Genomic DNA, 15,277 nt, shown 5'->3' with positions numbered 1-15,277 from the left:
AGAGCAAGGAAAGATCATCCCACCCGCCCTCATCTTAAATCAAATTTGTTTAAATGCAAATGCAAACAGCAATCATAACACGATGTTCACAGCACAGCAGAAATTAGAAGAACACTCTTTACAACTGGAGCAAACATGTAGCAGTATGCCGAAACAGATAAAGAGTGATATTTGCAATAATATTTTTGTATTTAGAACTAATTGATGCAAATTCTGTACAACAGCCTCAGCGTTTCCTGGCTACATCTTCACAAAACTAATTCCTTCTTGAAAAAGAAGTGGCACTAAAATCCTTAAAAGACACAGTAATTAGACGGTTACTGTCGAAGTCTAAGCTGTATCCAGAAGTAAACAGCTATAGGTCAGATGGATGCTAACATCTTCCTCGACTGTGCATTTGAGTAGATGGTCACTAGTCAACACCAGGCTATCTCGGCTGTCACTGTCAAAATCCATTTCAACTGGGCTTCAGACTACTACTTGGAAAGAAAACTGCCTTTGTCACATTTGCTGAGAGTGGGATGAGGGAGTTCAATTTGTTAATCTTCTTTGACCTCTTAGTGATATTTTATACCACTGACTACAATGTATTTCTGGATAGGCTGTCTGGTTGGGGCTTGGTGGTTTCTGATTTTATGTTCATGCTGTTGCATTGCATATTTTATGGTTTTAATTTCTTCTTCTGCTTACCACCCAAATGGTTATGGACAGATTTAAAAATATTGTAAGTAAGAATAACGATATTTATAATAGCAAGAGTTTTATTTGGGAAGGCAGAGGTGGAAACTGTACGGAAGCCCATTGAAATGAATACTTTTCTTCATGGTTTGACAACAGACAGCTACTAGATATCAAGGTAGCATTGCTGGCCCTTCATAGCCATCTAAACTGAAGGCTGGTAATCGTACTGACGCCTGTGTAGGATGTGGGTGGTGCTGTGGTGTAAACCACTGAGCCTTGGGCTTGCCAATCAGAAGGTCAGTGGTTCGATTCCTCACGATGGGGTGAGCTCCTGTTGTTTGGTCCCAGCTGCTGCCAACCTAGCACTTTGAAAGCATGTCAAAGCGCAAGTAGATTAATAGGTACCGCTCCAGCGGGAAGGTAAATGGCGTTTCCGTGCGCTGCTCTGGTTTTGCCAGAAGCAGCTTAGTCATGCTGGCCACACAACCGGGAAAAACTGTCTGCAGACAAACGTTGCCTCCCTCAGCCAGTAAAGCGAGATGAGCGCTGCAACCCCAGAGGAGTTCGTAACTGGACTTAACTGTCAGGGGTCCTTTACCTTTTTAATTGTACTGAATTCTGTAGTGGCTCCATGCCTTATTATAATACTTAGCATTTATATATCACCTCTGAGTATTCAAAGAATGTCACATCGTGATCTTGTTACAACAATCCTGCAATGTGGATCAGTATTGTTATCCCCATGTTACAGATGTAGTTACTGGGGGAGAGTGACTTGCCAAAAGGCACTCTGTGATTTCATGGCAGAAATGAGATTTCAACCAGGGGCTATCTGGTCTGCAACTCTATGCTATTCCCAGCTCTGCCACAAATCACCTGAAGCCTCCCTTTTTGTTCTCTAGGAATAATTACTTTTCTCCTAATCTAAGCTTGGTCCCATCCGCACTCCCAGGCAAACAAGGAATTATACTTCTAGGTTAGGCCTGGGCAACAGCCAGACTGTTGTCATTGCTGTGGTTTTCCAGTCTCGGCCCAGCTGTTGCTGCCTATTTACCTGCTTCCCTCCCAGCCTACAAGCTAGCATACCTGCTTGACTGACCATCTTGCCTGCTGCTTGCCTACATCCCCATTACAGGCCACCCTCCACACTGGACAAGTTTCCAAATAAATTGGCCTGAAATTTATTCCACTTCAAGATTGACCATTTTAAGTGGTCTAATAATGGACAGAGCAGTGGGGCCAATGTTCTAATATAATACACACTTCAGCTCTCATGTGCTCTTCCTGCAGCCCAATGCTGGCATAGAGATACTGAGTCAAATTATTGTGTTAAATATGAAATAACCCTGCTCCAAACCGCTTCTTCCAAACTGGCTTAAATAAAAAGGTACTGGGGCGCTTCACATATACTGTATACCTTGGAGCGGGTGGTGCTGTGGTCTAAACCACTGAGCATCTTGGGCTTGCCGATCAGGAGGTCGGCAATTCGAATCCTTGTGATGGGGTGAGCTCCCGTTGCTCTGTCCCAGCTCCTACCAAACTAGCAGTTCGAAAGCACACCAGTGCAAGCAGATAAATAGGTACCGCGGGGGGAGGAGGTAAATGGCGTTTCTGTGCATTCTGGTTTCCGTCACAGTGTTCTGTTATGCCAGAAATGGTTTAGTCATGCTGGCCACATGACTCGGAAAGCTGTGGACAAATGCCGGCTCCCTCAGCCTGGAAGCGAGATAAGCACCGCAACCCATAGTTGCCTTTGGCTGGACTTAACCGTCCAGGGGTCCTTTACCTTTTACCTTTTTATGCCTTGGAACCTTAGTACTTTGCTGATGGCTGACAAACAGGCATTCCAGCTGCAGGACATATGGGGGGGGGGCGATAAAAGAATATAGAAGCAGCCTTTACAGCTTTATGGAGAAATGGCATCCCATTTTTGTACAACTTTCTGCAATCATTCATTCTGTAGTTAATTAAAAACCAGGTGTCTGATCACATGACATGAGTAATGGGATTCAAGGTTTTTGATCAGCCTCAAAAATTTAACGATGGTAAGACACAGAACATATATTTAAACGAATAGCATTTTTCAAATTGATGTCTCACTGTTGCATCAAGAGTTAATGGGATGCAAAGCTTCCTTATACTTTTTACTACCCCAGATGTGCATAACAAAACCCAAAAAGAATAGCATCCATTTCATGGCAGTGCATATTCATAATTCAAAACCTAGCTTGGATCTTATTTTTTAAAAGGTCAATCTCTCAGTTCAGAGCGCAGCCCTTCTTTACTTTAAATGAAAGCTCTCTAGATTATTAATATGCAGACGTACATGCCTAACATGACATGCATATGTGGCCTGTTGGCTGTCTCCATTTATGTCCTTCTGTTTGGATGGCAGTCTGCCCAGGAACAAGTTGGTTGAGCCTTTTTACTGAAGCGTAACTGCCAAAACATGATGGACTTTGACAGGCAGCCAACATCCATCTCACCATCTTGTTCTGCATCACATGATCATACACTGACACACACAAGGAATATTTCAAAGGAAAAGAAAGATGGAGAAATGTACATCGGTCTACGAGAAGACATAGTTCATTTAATAATAATAATAATAATAATAATAATAATAATAATAATAATAATTTATTATTTATTCCCCACCCATCTGGCTGGGCTTCCCCAGCCACTCTGGGCGGCTTCCAAAAGAATATTAAAATACATCAAACATTAAAAGCTTCCCTAAACAGGGTCCACAATGGAAAATATTTACCTGACAAAGCAAGCAGCAGAAACAAGCAAAACAAAACCTTATGACTAACTGAGGATGCTAACTGGGGACAGTAGTGTCGTATTTGGGTGGAAAGGGTGCTCAGCAGTTGCCATATGTGGGGAATGTGCCTACCTCCCATATTTAGCCCATGGGGTGAGGAGATCTGGAGTACTGGGCCAAAAGTATTCCCCACCCCTGGTGTAAGGTGAGACAGAGCGATCTTTTCCACAGGATAGATCTCAAATGATGCCTGTCAGTTCTTCCTTGTTACAGCTTGATAGGACTAAAAGTTTTTCACTTTGGCATTCCACCAGTTACATTAACATAATTCTCTTGAGCATCAGAACAGGGAAGAAAAAACCCCACATAACACCAAGGGAAGATAGATTTGCTGTTGGTGAGTTTCTGGCTTTTTAGATAATTCCGTTGCTCCAACAAAGATAATTTATTTATTTGCCCCCAATTGCAACTTAATATTTTTCATTGCAGTGAACAATTCACATTTTAAAATTCCTAAATTTCTTCATGTTAGGATATAGTCTACACAATACGCTAATGAGAGACAGGTATGCAGAGCTTGATTTGAACCATGGTTCAGAACCAGAACATATGAAGTTGAAATAAAGATGAGTGTCTCTAAGCCCATGCAGAGTGTATTTTCCCCACAAGTCTTTCACGTTGGAAGATGTGATAATCTGGCAGTCTTCAGCCATGGCAACTTTTAACTTGACAGTTAAGACAAGTGCAGCTGCCTCTTCATGACTTGGAGGTATTGCTGTGTAGGCCCAAAGTGGTGTTACATGTACCGGGTATCTCCTTGGTGTAGATTTAGCATCAGTGTTAATAAAAGAGGCAGCCTTTGTGATTCCTCTATTGTTGCTTGGCATCTCTTATCATACCTTCCCTGGTTAGCAGACTCACATAAAGAACTCAGTGTCCAGAGAGAAAAGAAACTGATAATTTACTGAGCAAACTACATGAGGAGAAATAAACAAAAATGTTTTTTCTTTCTTAGTTCAGGCTTTGTAGCGAGATCAGGTAGAATTACAGCCATACATACAGCGAAAACTCCTTCAGACCAGCACTGTCAATCTGAGCTCGATTTACCTCAACAAGGCTCATGCTGATCTGACAGATTGCTAGGCAATCCCGCCCCTTGGTTAGCTGACTGTCAATAGAATGATCCCTGCTGTTGCTCTTCCAGCACCCCTGACCTCTGGTTTAGCAGTGCATATGAAAACACCTAATTCATCCACAGCTCTGTGGGAATGCTGCTTACACTCAAATGAATGTGGACTTATATGCCCTAAAGTTGTACGGTAAGGATCAGATTTGCCTGTAGACACTTTAAATCCCTGAGTAATGTTTTCTTACTAAAACGTTAAATGCTAAAATGTTTTCTTCCATAGGTTAATTCTCATCATGTCAGCAGCACCCCCATTATGCAACTCCTCAGTTAAAAATCATTTCCTAGAAACTGCTGTCACATCACATTTTAATTGCTGTTACTATATTATACAAAACTAAGCCAAAATTTGTTGGCATCAAGAGATTCAATGTATTTGTTCACTTCAGATTTGTTTTTAAACCTTGTAAGAGAAGAACTCTAAGCCCAAGGCAATACCAAGCAAAATATAAAAATAAAGATCCCCGAATCTTGCTATGGATTTCCCTCCAGCTCCCAACTTCTTCATCATCCTGCATGCTCTGAGATTATCTTTCAGTTCCACACTGGTACTTAGATAGCCTTAGGCGATACTCTAGGAGTGGGTTTCACTGGACTGACAGTAAAATTATACACTCACCTACTAATAAGGAGTGGCAGCTATGTAAAAATAATAAACATTTGTTCAAAAGTCTACTGGATGATTCTGGGGTGGAGGCAAAGGTCTTCTGTCAGCTCTTGGGTTATGTTTAAATAGTTATATGAAGAAAGGAAGACAAACAAGGGGACTATTCCTTGCTCAGATTCCTCCAGAAGTCAACCAGTGCTCAAACTGTGACATGGGACTTCATCAGAGAGGCAGAAAGGAAGTTCAATATCAGACTTGGTGCTAGCTAGAGGTCTTGAGGGAGAGACCGGCCAGCAGAAAAATGTAGTTCAATCTCCACAACTATGGCTGCCATTTGGATGTTGATGTTCACAGATGTGTGGTAATATCCCTTACTTCTGAATGACTATTGAGGAATGACCTAAGGGCCAGCCCCACCATTGGGCAGAGTGAGTCAAATGCCTCAGGTGGAAGATACTGGGGTGCAGCACTCCCCTCTATTGGAAGACTGAGCCACACAGCCTGTTCTGCACCTCCTAAAGCAACCTGTTGTCCTCAGGTTCCATGGGGGTCACTATTTCACGACCAGTGTTGAAGTAACATTCAACTGCCAGTCTAATGAACTTCTGTATGTGGAATGGGAGCATCACCTTGTCCTTTGCTTCGGGTTGCAAAATGTATTGGGGCTAGCCCCACCAACTGGAATTGAACCAGCCCTACTGGTTTACCCACATGGCCATATAACCAGGAACCTGACATGCAAAAATTAAGGAAGTGAAACTTTTCCCAGCATGCAAATAAGTAACGAGAAAATATTCACTTATTAAATGTCTGTGTTCAACAGCTGTTAAGATACAAGGAGGGTCAATAAAAAGTGGCAAGCCAGCATTTACTTTCCCTTATGTGGTTATGGAGAACAGTTACTACAGTGGGGGTGTAACATTATTAGCAAGTGGCTGTGCATAAGTTAATCTCACATGAGCTGTAGTGTGAGATTGCCTTTGATAATTTTGGGACTTCTTTCCCATGTACTGTACTGTTAGGAGCTATATATGAGGCCCTACATTCATTATTTCATAAATAGAACCAATGCAAGACTATAGAATATTACAGCTGCTTAGTGGTTGAGGTTATCATGCTAACAATGTGCGGCAAGGCAAGAGAGAGAAGCAATAAAACAGCAGGCAAAGTGCTAGGAGTCATGGTGAAAGAGGTAAGACATGGGTGCCATATCCCACGGCCCAGGACAGGCACATGGAAGCAGAGGGTTGGAACAAATCAGTCACACAGTCCAACTGAATGCTCTGAAGAAGGATTTTCCACTAAGGCTGCTACCATTTGCCCTGCTTGTGCTACTATGCCAGAGATGAGGAACCGGTGGTCCTTCACATGTAGTTGGACTCCAGCTCCCATCACTCTCACCCAGTGTGGCCAATGGTTAGAGATCATGGGAGCTGTAGTCCATCAATATCTGGAGGGCCACAGGTGCTCCATCTTTTCACTGGACCTTTAACTACCCAACACACACAAATGTAGTTGGGAAACATTTTTCCTTCAATTATCTCCATGCCAGGAAAATGTTCATGGGCATTATTCCTTTGCCTTGGGTTGTTCATCAAGACAAAGGAACAGGGGCAATAAAAGCTGTGGCAGCCCTGTTATCCACATTCCAGCCTGTGCTTGCGGTAGTGTAAAGTAACTACTCCATACAACAATTTAGAGAGAACATGAAGCAAAAGGTGAAGGCAGACATGCCTACTATCAACCCCATGGTTTACACCATAATGAATCTTCTAAAGGCAAGGTTCAACTTTTGGCAAAAAATGTAGAGGACCTGTACCCTGTGTGACCTTTTGTGACTTGTATGACCTGTACCCTGCCCTGGCTCTAATTCTGCAACAAAAAACAGATTCATGAGTGTTTGTCCAACAGTATGAGCCACTGGAGTGAAGTGTTGGGTGTTCATCCACAAGTGACTTTAGAAACACAGGAAACTGCCTTAGACTGAAGAAGGCCATTGACCCATCTAGCTCATTGTTGCCTGCACGGACAGGCAGCAGGTCTCCAAGATTTCAGACAGGCGCTCAGCCCTTTCTGGAGATGCTGCAGATTGAACCTGGGACCTTCTGCATTCAAAATATGTGCACCACCACTGAGCTATAGCCCTTCCCACTAAAGAGCTACGGTGTGCTCTCCATTGCCGCCACCAATGCAGAATAGGAGCTTATCTACATTCTGAAGTTCATTGTCAACTCCGATCACTTTCTGCACAGTACAGTGGTACCTCGGGTTAAGAACTTAATTCGTTCTGGAGGTCGGTTCTTAACCTGAAACTGTTCTTAACCTGAGGTAACACTTTAGCTAATGGGGCCTCCCATTGCAGCCGCCGCCACTGCGCGATTTCTGTTCTCATCCTGAAGCAAAGTTCTTAACCCGAGGTACTATTTCTGGGTTAGCAGAGTTTGTAACCTGAAGGTCTGTAACCCGAGGTACTACTGTACATGCCTGGATAGCTGAGTTAGTTAGAGCATGGTCTGGTAATGCCAAGGTTACAGATTCGATGGGATAATTGCATATTCCTGAACTGCAGGAGGTTAGAATAGTTGATCCCAAGAGTCCCTTCCAACTCTATGATTCTATGCTATACAACAATTATGGTCTATTCTGCCTCTGTGTGCTCAATACTGCTTCAGCCTATTGAGTCTCAGTTCTTTAGCCAACACATGGTTTTGATGTATCACAGCAAGGATTGGAAGATATGTAAAGGGTTGGGATTAGGATTGGCAGGAGTGATGCTCTGAATAAGGACTCCTCAACCATGGTGGTCCTTTCCTCCCTTGCTTACCTGTGTAGGGTGCCTTGTGCTTGCAGCACCAATTGCTGGAGTTATGTAGCTGAGGTTCCTGATGGGTGTTTATATTTGGAGCTTAAATATACGGTAAGATTAGCAATATGCCCTTCCTCCACTAGTCTTCTCAATGGCTATCTGTTGTTTGTGCAGATTACCTCATTTCATTAGTTTCCATCACCAAAATTCTCACTGATCAATAATGGTCTGGATTCTCTGGGATTATTGTGAAAGGTGTAATTGATCCACTTAGATACAAAGGTCCTGAATCAATCCTCAAATGCACACCAGTACAGTGGCACCTCTGGTTGCGAACAGGATCCGTTCCGGAGGCCCGTTCACAACATGAAAAGCCCGCAACCTGAAGCGCCGTATCTGTGGGGTGCGATTTGGTGCTTGTGTGCATGTGCGAGCAGCAAAACCCGGAAGTAACCCTTTCTGGTACTTCTGGGTCGCCATGGGACGCAACCTGAAAAAACCTAACATGAAGCAAACATAACATGAGGTATGACTGTATTATGTTGAGAAGACTCCAATCATGGAACTGGTGACTCAGGGCCATGATTCTCTGCTAACGGATAAAGCCACGGCCCTCATGCTGCACCCTGCACAGTTAGTCCTGAGCCTGCTATAATGAGTGGTTAAGTCTCATGTCACAAGTAATTGCTATGCAAAATCCCACAAATGCATATACTTTGCAGTTATGCTGAGTGGGTGGGAACCTACATAATTAATAAAAAGCGCAGGCATTCCAAACATAGTTATTAGGATTTACCATGCTATGCTTGGCAGTGAAGTTAAAGCAGCTGATTGTTAATAAAGAGTGTGCAAGCTATGCTTACACCACAAAATTACGAGCGCAGAGTTTAATCAGCTGAAACAAGAAGCTGTTCCAGAAAAGTCAGCTCTAAAGTTGTAACTTTGCTCATTCACAAGAAGAAACAAAGCAGGAGAAGATAAATGGCACAGCTTTCAAATATGATGCATTTTAAAGGCAGGCTTATTTGTCTTTGTGAAGACCTCTACCTTTATGAGAAGCCGCCTCTAATTTCCTTTTTCGCTCCACAGAAGAGCAAACACCACAAACTTACACCAAACTTTAAATATGGATTTGCACACCTGAGATGTAGTGAATGTACTCATATAAATACAGAAAGGGAAGACAATAAATTGTGTCTTTGCAAACATAGGTATCACACACAAATAAATATGCAGGACTGAATACAGCTTCCCGTTGACTGCTGACTGAGTGACAAGCCCAAAGTTGTCTCTCAGGAATGTGTCACTTCAGATTAAGCCAGGGTCCTGGAAAGAAGGGCACTGATCCAGCAACATGTGAAATGTTACTGAAATCAGTAATAATAAAAACTGTGTTCATTATTTTGAATGCTGGAACCATTTAATAGAATAGTCTCAGAACTGTCATTAACTGCTTTGCTTCTACTTTTTCGTTTCAGTCTGCTTTTTGTGTTATTAACTTTGGGTTGTAGCTGTAGTTGTTATGTGATTTTGTTGATTTTAGTACTGTGAATACACCTGAAGAAAGCCAGGATAAAAATTAATACTACTAACAACAGACACCTTATAAAGGTCAGTAAGGCTACAGTCCTATACATACAGTGGTACTTCAGGTTACAGATGCTTCAGGTTACAGACGCTTCAGGTTACAGACTCTGCTAACCCAGAAATAGTACCTTTGCTTCAAGATGAGAACAGAAATTGCGCAGTGGCGGCGGCGGCAACGGGAGGCCCCATTAGCCTCAGGTTAAGAACAGTTCCAGGTTAAGAACGGACCTCCAGAACGAAGGTACCACTGTACTTACCTAGAAGGAGGCCTTTTTCCAGACTGAACTCACCAGAACTCAGTTCTGGCACGTCTCATGTGGGCACCATTGCCATTTTAAGAGAACAAGAGAGGCATTTATGAGTTTCGGCACCTCTTTTTCTAGAAAAATAACACTGCTTAGAAGTAAGGTGCATAGAACTCTGTGGAACTTACTTCTGAGTAGACATGCCTAGAATCATGCTGTTGATTATATACTTTGCTGAAGCCCTGTTAAATGTGCTTGAAGTACACTAGAATAAGTGATGAATAAATCATCCTAATTTTAATTACTGAAGTAGGAGAAAAAACATATTTCTTATAAATTATTTAAGTCCTCTATTAAGCCTCTGTTTCAATACAGAATTCAGTACAATTGTAAATGTCCACAATACTGGAAATGTGCTTTGACTGTTGCTTTGCTTTTAACTGATTTATTCAACGGTTTTATTATGGATTTATTTTGTAGTTTCCACACCCATATCTACAAAATACCTACTCACGAAAGTAACATCTGATGGACGAACAGGACAAAATAAGGTTGCCACCGTTTTGGTTCTCTGCCTTTAATAGATGCCTCTCACAACACAACTCAACAGGTGCAGCTTCTCCCATCATTGGACATCTCAAGCTCTGGGCACTTTAAGACAGGTGCATTAAATCAACAGACCTAATAAACCACAAGCCATACAGGGATGCTGGTGACCCTCCTACTGATCTCTGCTATGATCACAAATTGGCTATGAGAATCTGGCCAGCACACTGAGAAGTTGGCAAAAAAACAAACAAACTGGCTTCTGTAATGGTACCAAATCTGTACGCTAAAATAACAATCTTCTGCAAGCTTCTCTGTATCTCTAACATATCACTAGTACTTCCATTTAACTATAAAGACTTCCTCAGAAAAATCCTGCGAACTGTAATTTAATGAAGGTGCCAAAAATCTCTGTCAAATCCCTGCCCAAATCTTGTCCCAACAATAGATTTTCAAGATTTAGGGAGAAGGATGAATAATGACCTTTAAAACTAGAGTATAGATATATCCTTTGAGATACTTCAAGTTCCTGGGCTTTTACTATACTTGGTGAAAAACCCAACATTTGGAAGGATCTTTAGACAGTAAGTCACAACTCTAAGACCAGACACAGTTTACAAAATAAGTCAGATTTAACAAGGTGCCTATATATCATGTGTTCATTTGTTGCAAGAAATAGGTACTTCAAAAAGGTAAATAGTACGCAAGTTCAACAAAGGTAACAAGATGTAATAAAATGTATAGTTCCTGTACCTGTAAAACAATCTTGGAGATTCAGGAATTAAAACTTGCCATGCCGTGTTAACATAGGAGTAAGTAAAACTGTTCTTGCTGCAGTTAGTTCTTCAATAAAAACTATCCTGAATTGCACCTAGTCATCCTACTCACAAACAACACTTTAGCCAACGTTACACTTGTTTGACTAGATGTAACACAATTGCTATTTTCCGTTCATTTTTTTCTTACATTCTTCTATTCATAAAAAGTGATGGATTCATTTACAACTTATTAATAAAAATGAACCACAAAACAGAATAAAGAAACTGTATTTAAATGTAATGAATTCACGAGTTTTTTAGAGCATTTACTATGAATATTGACTACATGTTGGGAATTTGCAGTGGGCTTCCACGGTCAGAAGAGATATTGATAGGTGGAATTGTTGTTAGATTGTACCTAATTGTGCATATTGTTAAACTGTAATGTACATAAACACCAAATAAATTTGAAAGAGGCCAAACAATGTTATGCTGCTGAGTCAAAAGGTTAGCTTTCTCAGCTCTAATATGAATACTGGATACTTAAGTCAATATGGCACAATTTGTTGCGGGAATGTCATCAATACCTGTGGCAAAAAGGGTTTGAACCAATCAATAGACTTCTGAAGCAAAAACTTTGCAAAACAGTGATTTTTAGTTGAAGTCACCTTTGACCATTGAGTATAACTAATTTGTGCAGCATAAACTTTTGTAGGCATATAATGAAGTATGTTCTTTTCTTTGAAAGCTCTTAAAACAATAAATAAACAAACTTCTGTGCATTCCTATACATGTTTATTCAGAAGTAAAATGATAATTAAGTCCCACTGAGTTTAATGGGGTTTAGTTCCTGTTACATGTGCTAAGACTGCAATCCAAAACACACTTGCCTGGGACTCAATGGAATTTACATCTGAGTGGACATGTTTAGGATTACACAGAGAGCCTCTGAAACACCTCAGACTCTATTTTCTTTTCTGCAGCAAGCTAAAATATGTACTGTTCCAAAATTATTCGCATATTTCTATCCCTGTTACACTAAAAAGCAGCATGCTATGTTTCACAAGTGCAATTGATATCTCTACTGGGTTTGTCTATTACTGTAAATAATGTGATATGTCCAGAATTTGGTTTAAATTTACAATACCTAATGTTAGATTGCTGAAAAATGAAAGGGTTAAAAGCTCAGGGCTGCAGTTCTAAACATACTTACTAGGCAATAAGCTTTACTAAGTACTGTGGGACTTACTTCTGAGTAAACATAGATAGGCTTGTACTGCATAGAGTTGTGCATATATATATGGGATTGTAAATTTATTTTGAGGGTTGTCAAGTACAATAAAAATGCAATGATAAAGAAGGACCAATGCTTTTTAAAGCTCTGAGCCAGGAAGTTGGACTTCCTATCAAGATCACATCAACCTCCAGTATTATTTTCACAAATCTTGCAAAACTTCCTTGGCCACCGAAGGGCTTTGGAATTTATCTGGTGACATTTATTCCCACAAGGCTCTTTAAGTAGTGCATAAAATGCCATGAACACTAGTTAACTGGTTCTGTTCCAATACATATTTATGAAGTGCATCAGATCATAGTGCCTTTAACCATATTTTTGAAGAATATTAAACTAGTACTGGGGGAGAAAGTGTACTATTTCTGGGGGAAAAACCCCCACCATGCAGTAGCTAGAATATCCATTACAAGAGGCTGAAGTTTGTGAATGCGCAGGTAAGTGAGCAAAAGATATAAATAGAAATAAGGCATTGTCAAAGATAAACCGTTCTTTACACGGGTTATTTTATATAAGGGAAGCTGGGACTTCCCACCGCATCACCACTATTGAATAATTTGTGTTAAAATCAGGTCGCAGAGCTAGTAAATACTGCCACAGGTATGATAGCCAAAAACAATACAATCACAATGTTACAATTCACAGGCTCATGACTGCACACACTGGGTTTATATAAATCTGAGCTGGAGTGCAATACAATTGTATCAAACTCATAAAATGAAACACACCGTAGGTATAAAACCTTAGTCGGGAATACCGTCTGAACTGTTCCTATAGGCTCGCAAATAATAAGAAAAGAGCCAGCCTCCAAAAGACTGAAGTGTAGCAAAAGTCAAAGAGATGATGTCATCATAGGCCTGTACATATAAACTGCCTGAGTTCCTCACCGCACACACAGACCCCCCTCTCTGCACATCCAACGCGTATCTTGGCAAGCCTTGGAATGAAATGCATGATGCCAACAAGGTCCCCTGATGTTGTCAAAAAGCGTAGCCAGACCTTCTCATCCCAAGTTATCAACACTCCAATCTCTCCTTTTTCATTTACCCCTAAAGGGTTTGACCCCACTATTTTTCTCTGGCAGAGGACAAACTCTGGCTTAGCTCTCTCATACAACATAGGAAAGAGGAATCAACAACCAGGCATCTAATGCAGCTAGTTCTCAGATTCTCTCCATCTCTCTCTCTCTCTCTCTCTCACACACACACACACACACACACTCTCCAGGAGATAAAGCTCGGCATCTCCAAATTGGCAACAGGCTGACTCACCCTCCCTTGCCCACTCCCCAAGTTATTCCTCCTAAGCCATTTGAACTGACACTGCAGTGCATTGCCAAGCTTGCTGCTGATTTTTGATGAGAAATATTCATCTCTCCCCACCCCCCAGTTACCCACTCTTTGCGGTGCAAAGAGCCATCCATAATGGAGACTCCAGCATCCTTAGCAAAGCCTTTGACTGGTGAATGGAGTAAAGGGATAAAAAGCGGGGCGAGGGGGAGGGATAAGATAAGGGACCAGATGAGTGAAGGAATGAATGAATTGCTACCTCCAGAAAAGCTCTGTGGGTTGCTGGCTTCTCCTGCTCCTGCTGCTCTTGCTGTTGCTGCTGTCACAGAGGATCAACTGATATTTACCTGTGAGGTAATGCACACTCTGTAAGGTCACCATGCACCCACTGAAACCCAGTGCAAAGCAGGAGGGGCGCACAGAGACGGAACTGCTTGCTGCTGCCGCTTACCGCTCTGGAGAGAGAAAGATGCACCGCGCACAGGCTGCTGCTGCTGTTGCTGCTGCTGCTGCAGCTCCTGGCACATGCTGCAGGTGTCATAGCTGAAACTGCCCTGCTTCAGAATGTACCCATTTCGCTTCTGCACATGCCCAGAGCCCCTCGTGCGGCCGGAATGAGCATGTGCCAAGCCTGTGCGCATGCCCAGCGAGGAAGTGAAGCCTCCGTGAAGCCGCTGCCCTCACCTAGCCCTTTGCCCTGAGTTTCGCGGGGGGTTCCATTCACTTTGCCCAAAAAGCATCCTAGCGATGCGGTGGGAGGAGGAGAAGGAACTGGGCGGCAGAAGGGAGCAGGCGGGGGGGGGGGGGGGAGGGCGGCTGAGCAAAAGGATGACGTATTGCAAAAGCCGAGGAGGAGCGGAGCAGGGGGAGGAGGGAGGCTTCGCCGACGGGAGGGGAGGGGGAGTGCTGGGCCGCCTGAGAGTTTGAGGGGATGCGTAAGGACGAGGGAGGAAGCCAATGGGACGTCGGGGAGCCCACCCCCACCCCGCCCTCCCGGGTAGATTCGTGAGAGGCGTGGGCGGCAAGGGACAAATCTGGGGTGTAGGAGATAAGAGCCTGGAGGGCTGGTTTGAATGGGCGGCACGGAAGGGAGGAAAGGTTGGATGAGGACAGCCCTGGGGCTGGGCTGCGCAGCGGAGCAGGAGGCAAAGCAGATCGGCGAGGAAAGGAGGCGGCTGATCGAAGGGCTGATCGAAGGGAGATCAGACGGCGGGGAGGAAGGGAGGTGGGGCTGCGAGGGAAGGAGCGGGCGCGTCATAATAGAGAAGAGAATGTTCGGACCGGGTGACGTCAGATTTATTCTCTTAAATCCGGCCCGGGGGGGGGGCGCATTGGCCGCGAACAGGACACTCATGGAGCCAGGGCTGCCCGTCGGAAGCCAGTCCAGCAACCCATCCCTCAATGCACGCCGCTCTCTTTTATAAGGCGAAACTCGGACTCCCTGCCTGGCATTGGGGTGAATTGTCCTGTGCGCGATGATGTCACGTTTTTTCCGCGGGAAGAGTCCTCGGAGG

At 43.0% G+C, this 15,277-nt stretch overlaps 1 protein-coding gene and 1 long non-coding RNA gene across 21 annotated transcripts in view; one reads left to right on the top strand and one right to left on the bottom strand.

The window, feature by feature from the left end:
- LOC310766682 overlaps nt 1-11,063 on the top strand; it is a 67,581-nt gene extending 56,518 nt beyond the window's left edge. Inside the window, exon 4 of the long non-coding RNA XR_014550354.1 lies at nt 10,360-11,063. This is a non-coding gene — a long non-coding RNA (uncharacterized lncRNA). The remainder of the gene's footprint in view (nt 1-10,359) is intronic.
- Nucleotides 1-14,980, bottom strand: part of DTNA (dystrobrevin alpha) — a 179,431-nt gene extending 164,451 nt beyond the window's left edge. For 6 of the 20 annotated variants that reach the window (XM_083622905.1, XM_083622952.1, XM_083622916.1 and 3 more), the window contains exons 1-2: nt 14,215-14,980; nt 14,023-14,110 (exon numbers count right to left, since the gene is read on the bottom strand). In XM_083622905.1, coding sequence (XP_083479031.1) covers nt 14,023-14,110; nt 14,215-14,404 — 278 coding nt within the window. In that variant the 5' untranslated portion in view covers nt 14,405-14,980. The remainder of the gene's footprint in view (nt 1-14,022; nt 14,111-14,214) is intronic. The other 14 variants (XM_083622938.1, XM_083622953.1, XM_083622954.1 and 11 more) reach the window with 5 other exon arrangements.
- Nucleotides 14,981-15,277: the final 297 nt, after the last annotated feature.

This window comes from Podarcis filfolensis (genome assembly GCF_964270895.1).
Source record: "Podarcis filfolensis genome assembly, chromosome: 7".
NCBI classification, from domain to species: domain Eukaryota; kingdom Metazoa; phylum Chordata; class Lepidosauria; order Squamata; family Lacertidae; genus Podarcis; species Podarcis filfolensis.
Note: the sequence above shows the minus strand (reverse complement) of the source record. Positions and strands in the feature narration are given on the sequence as shown.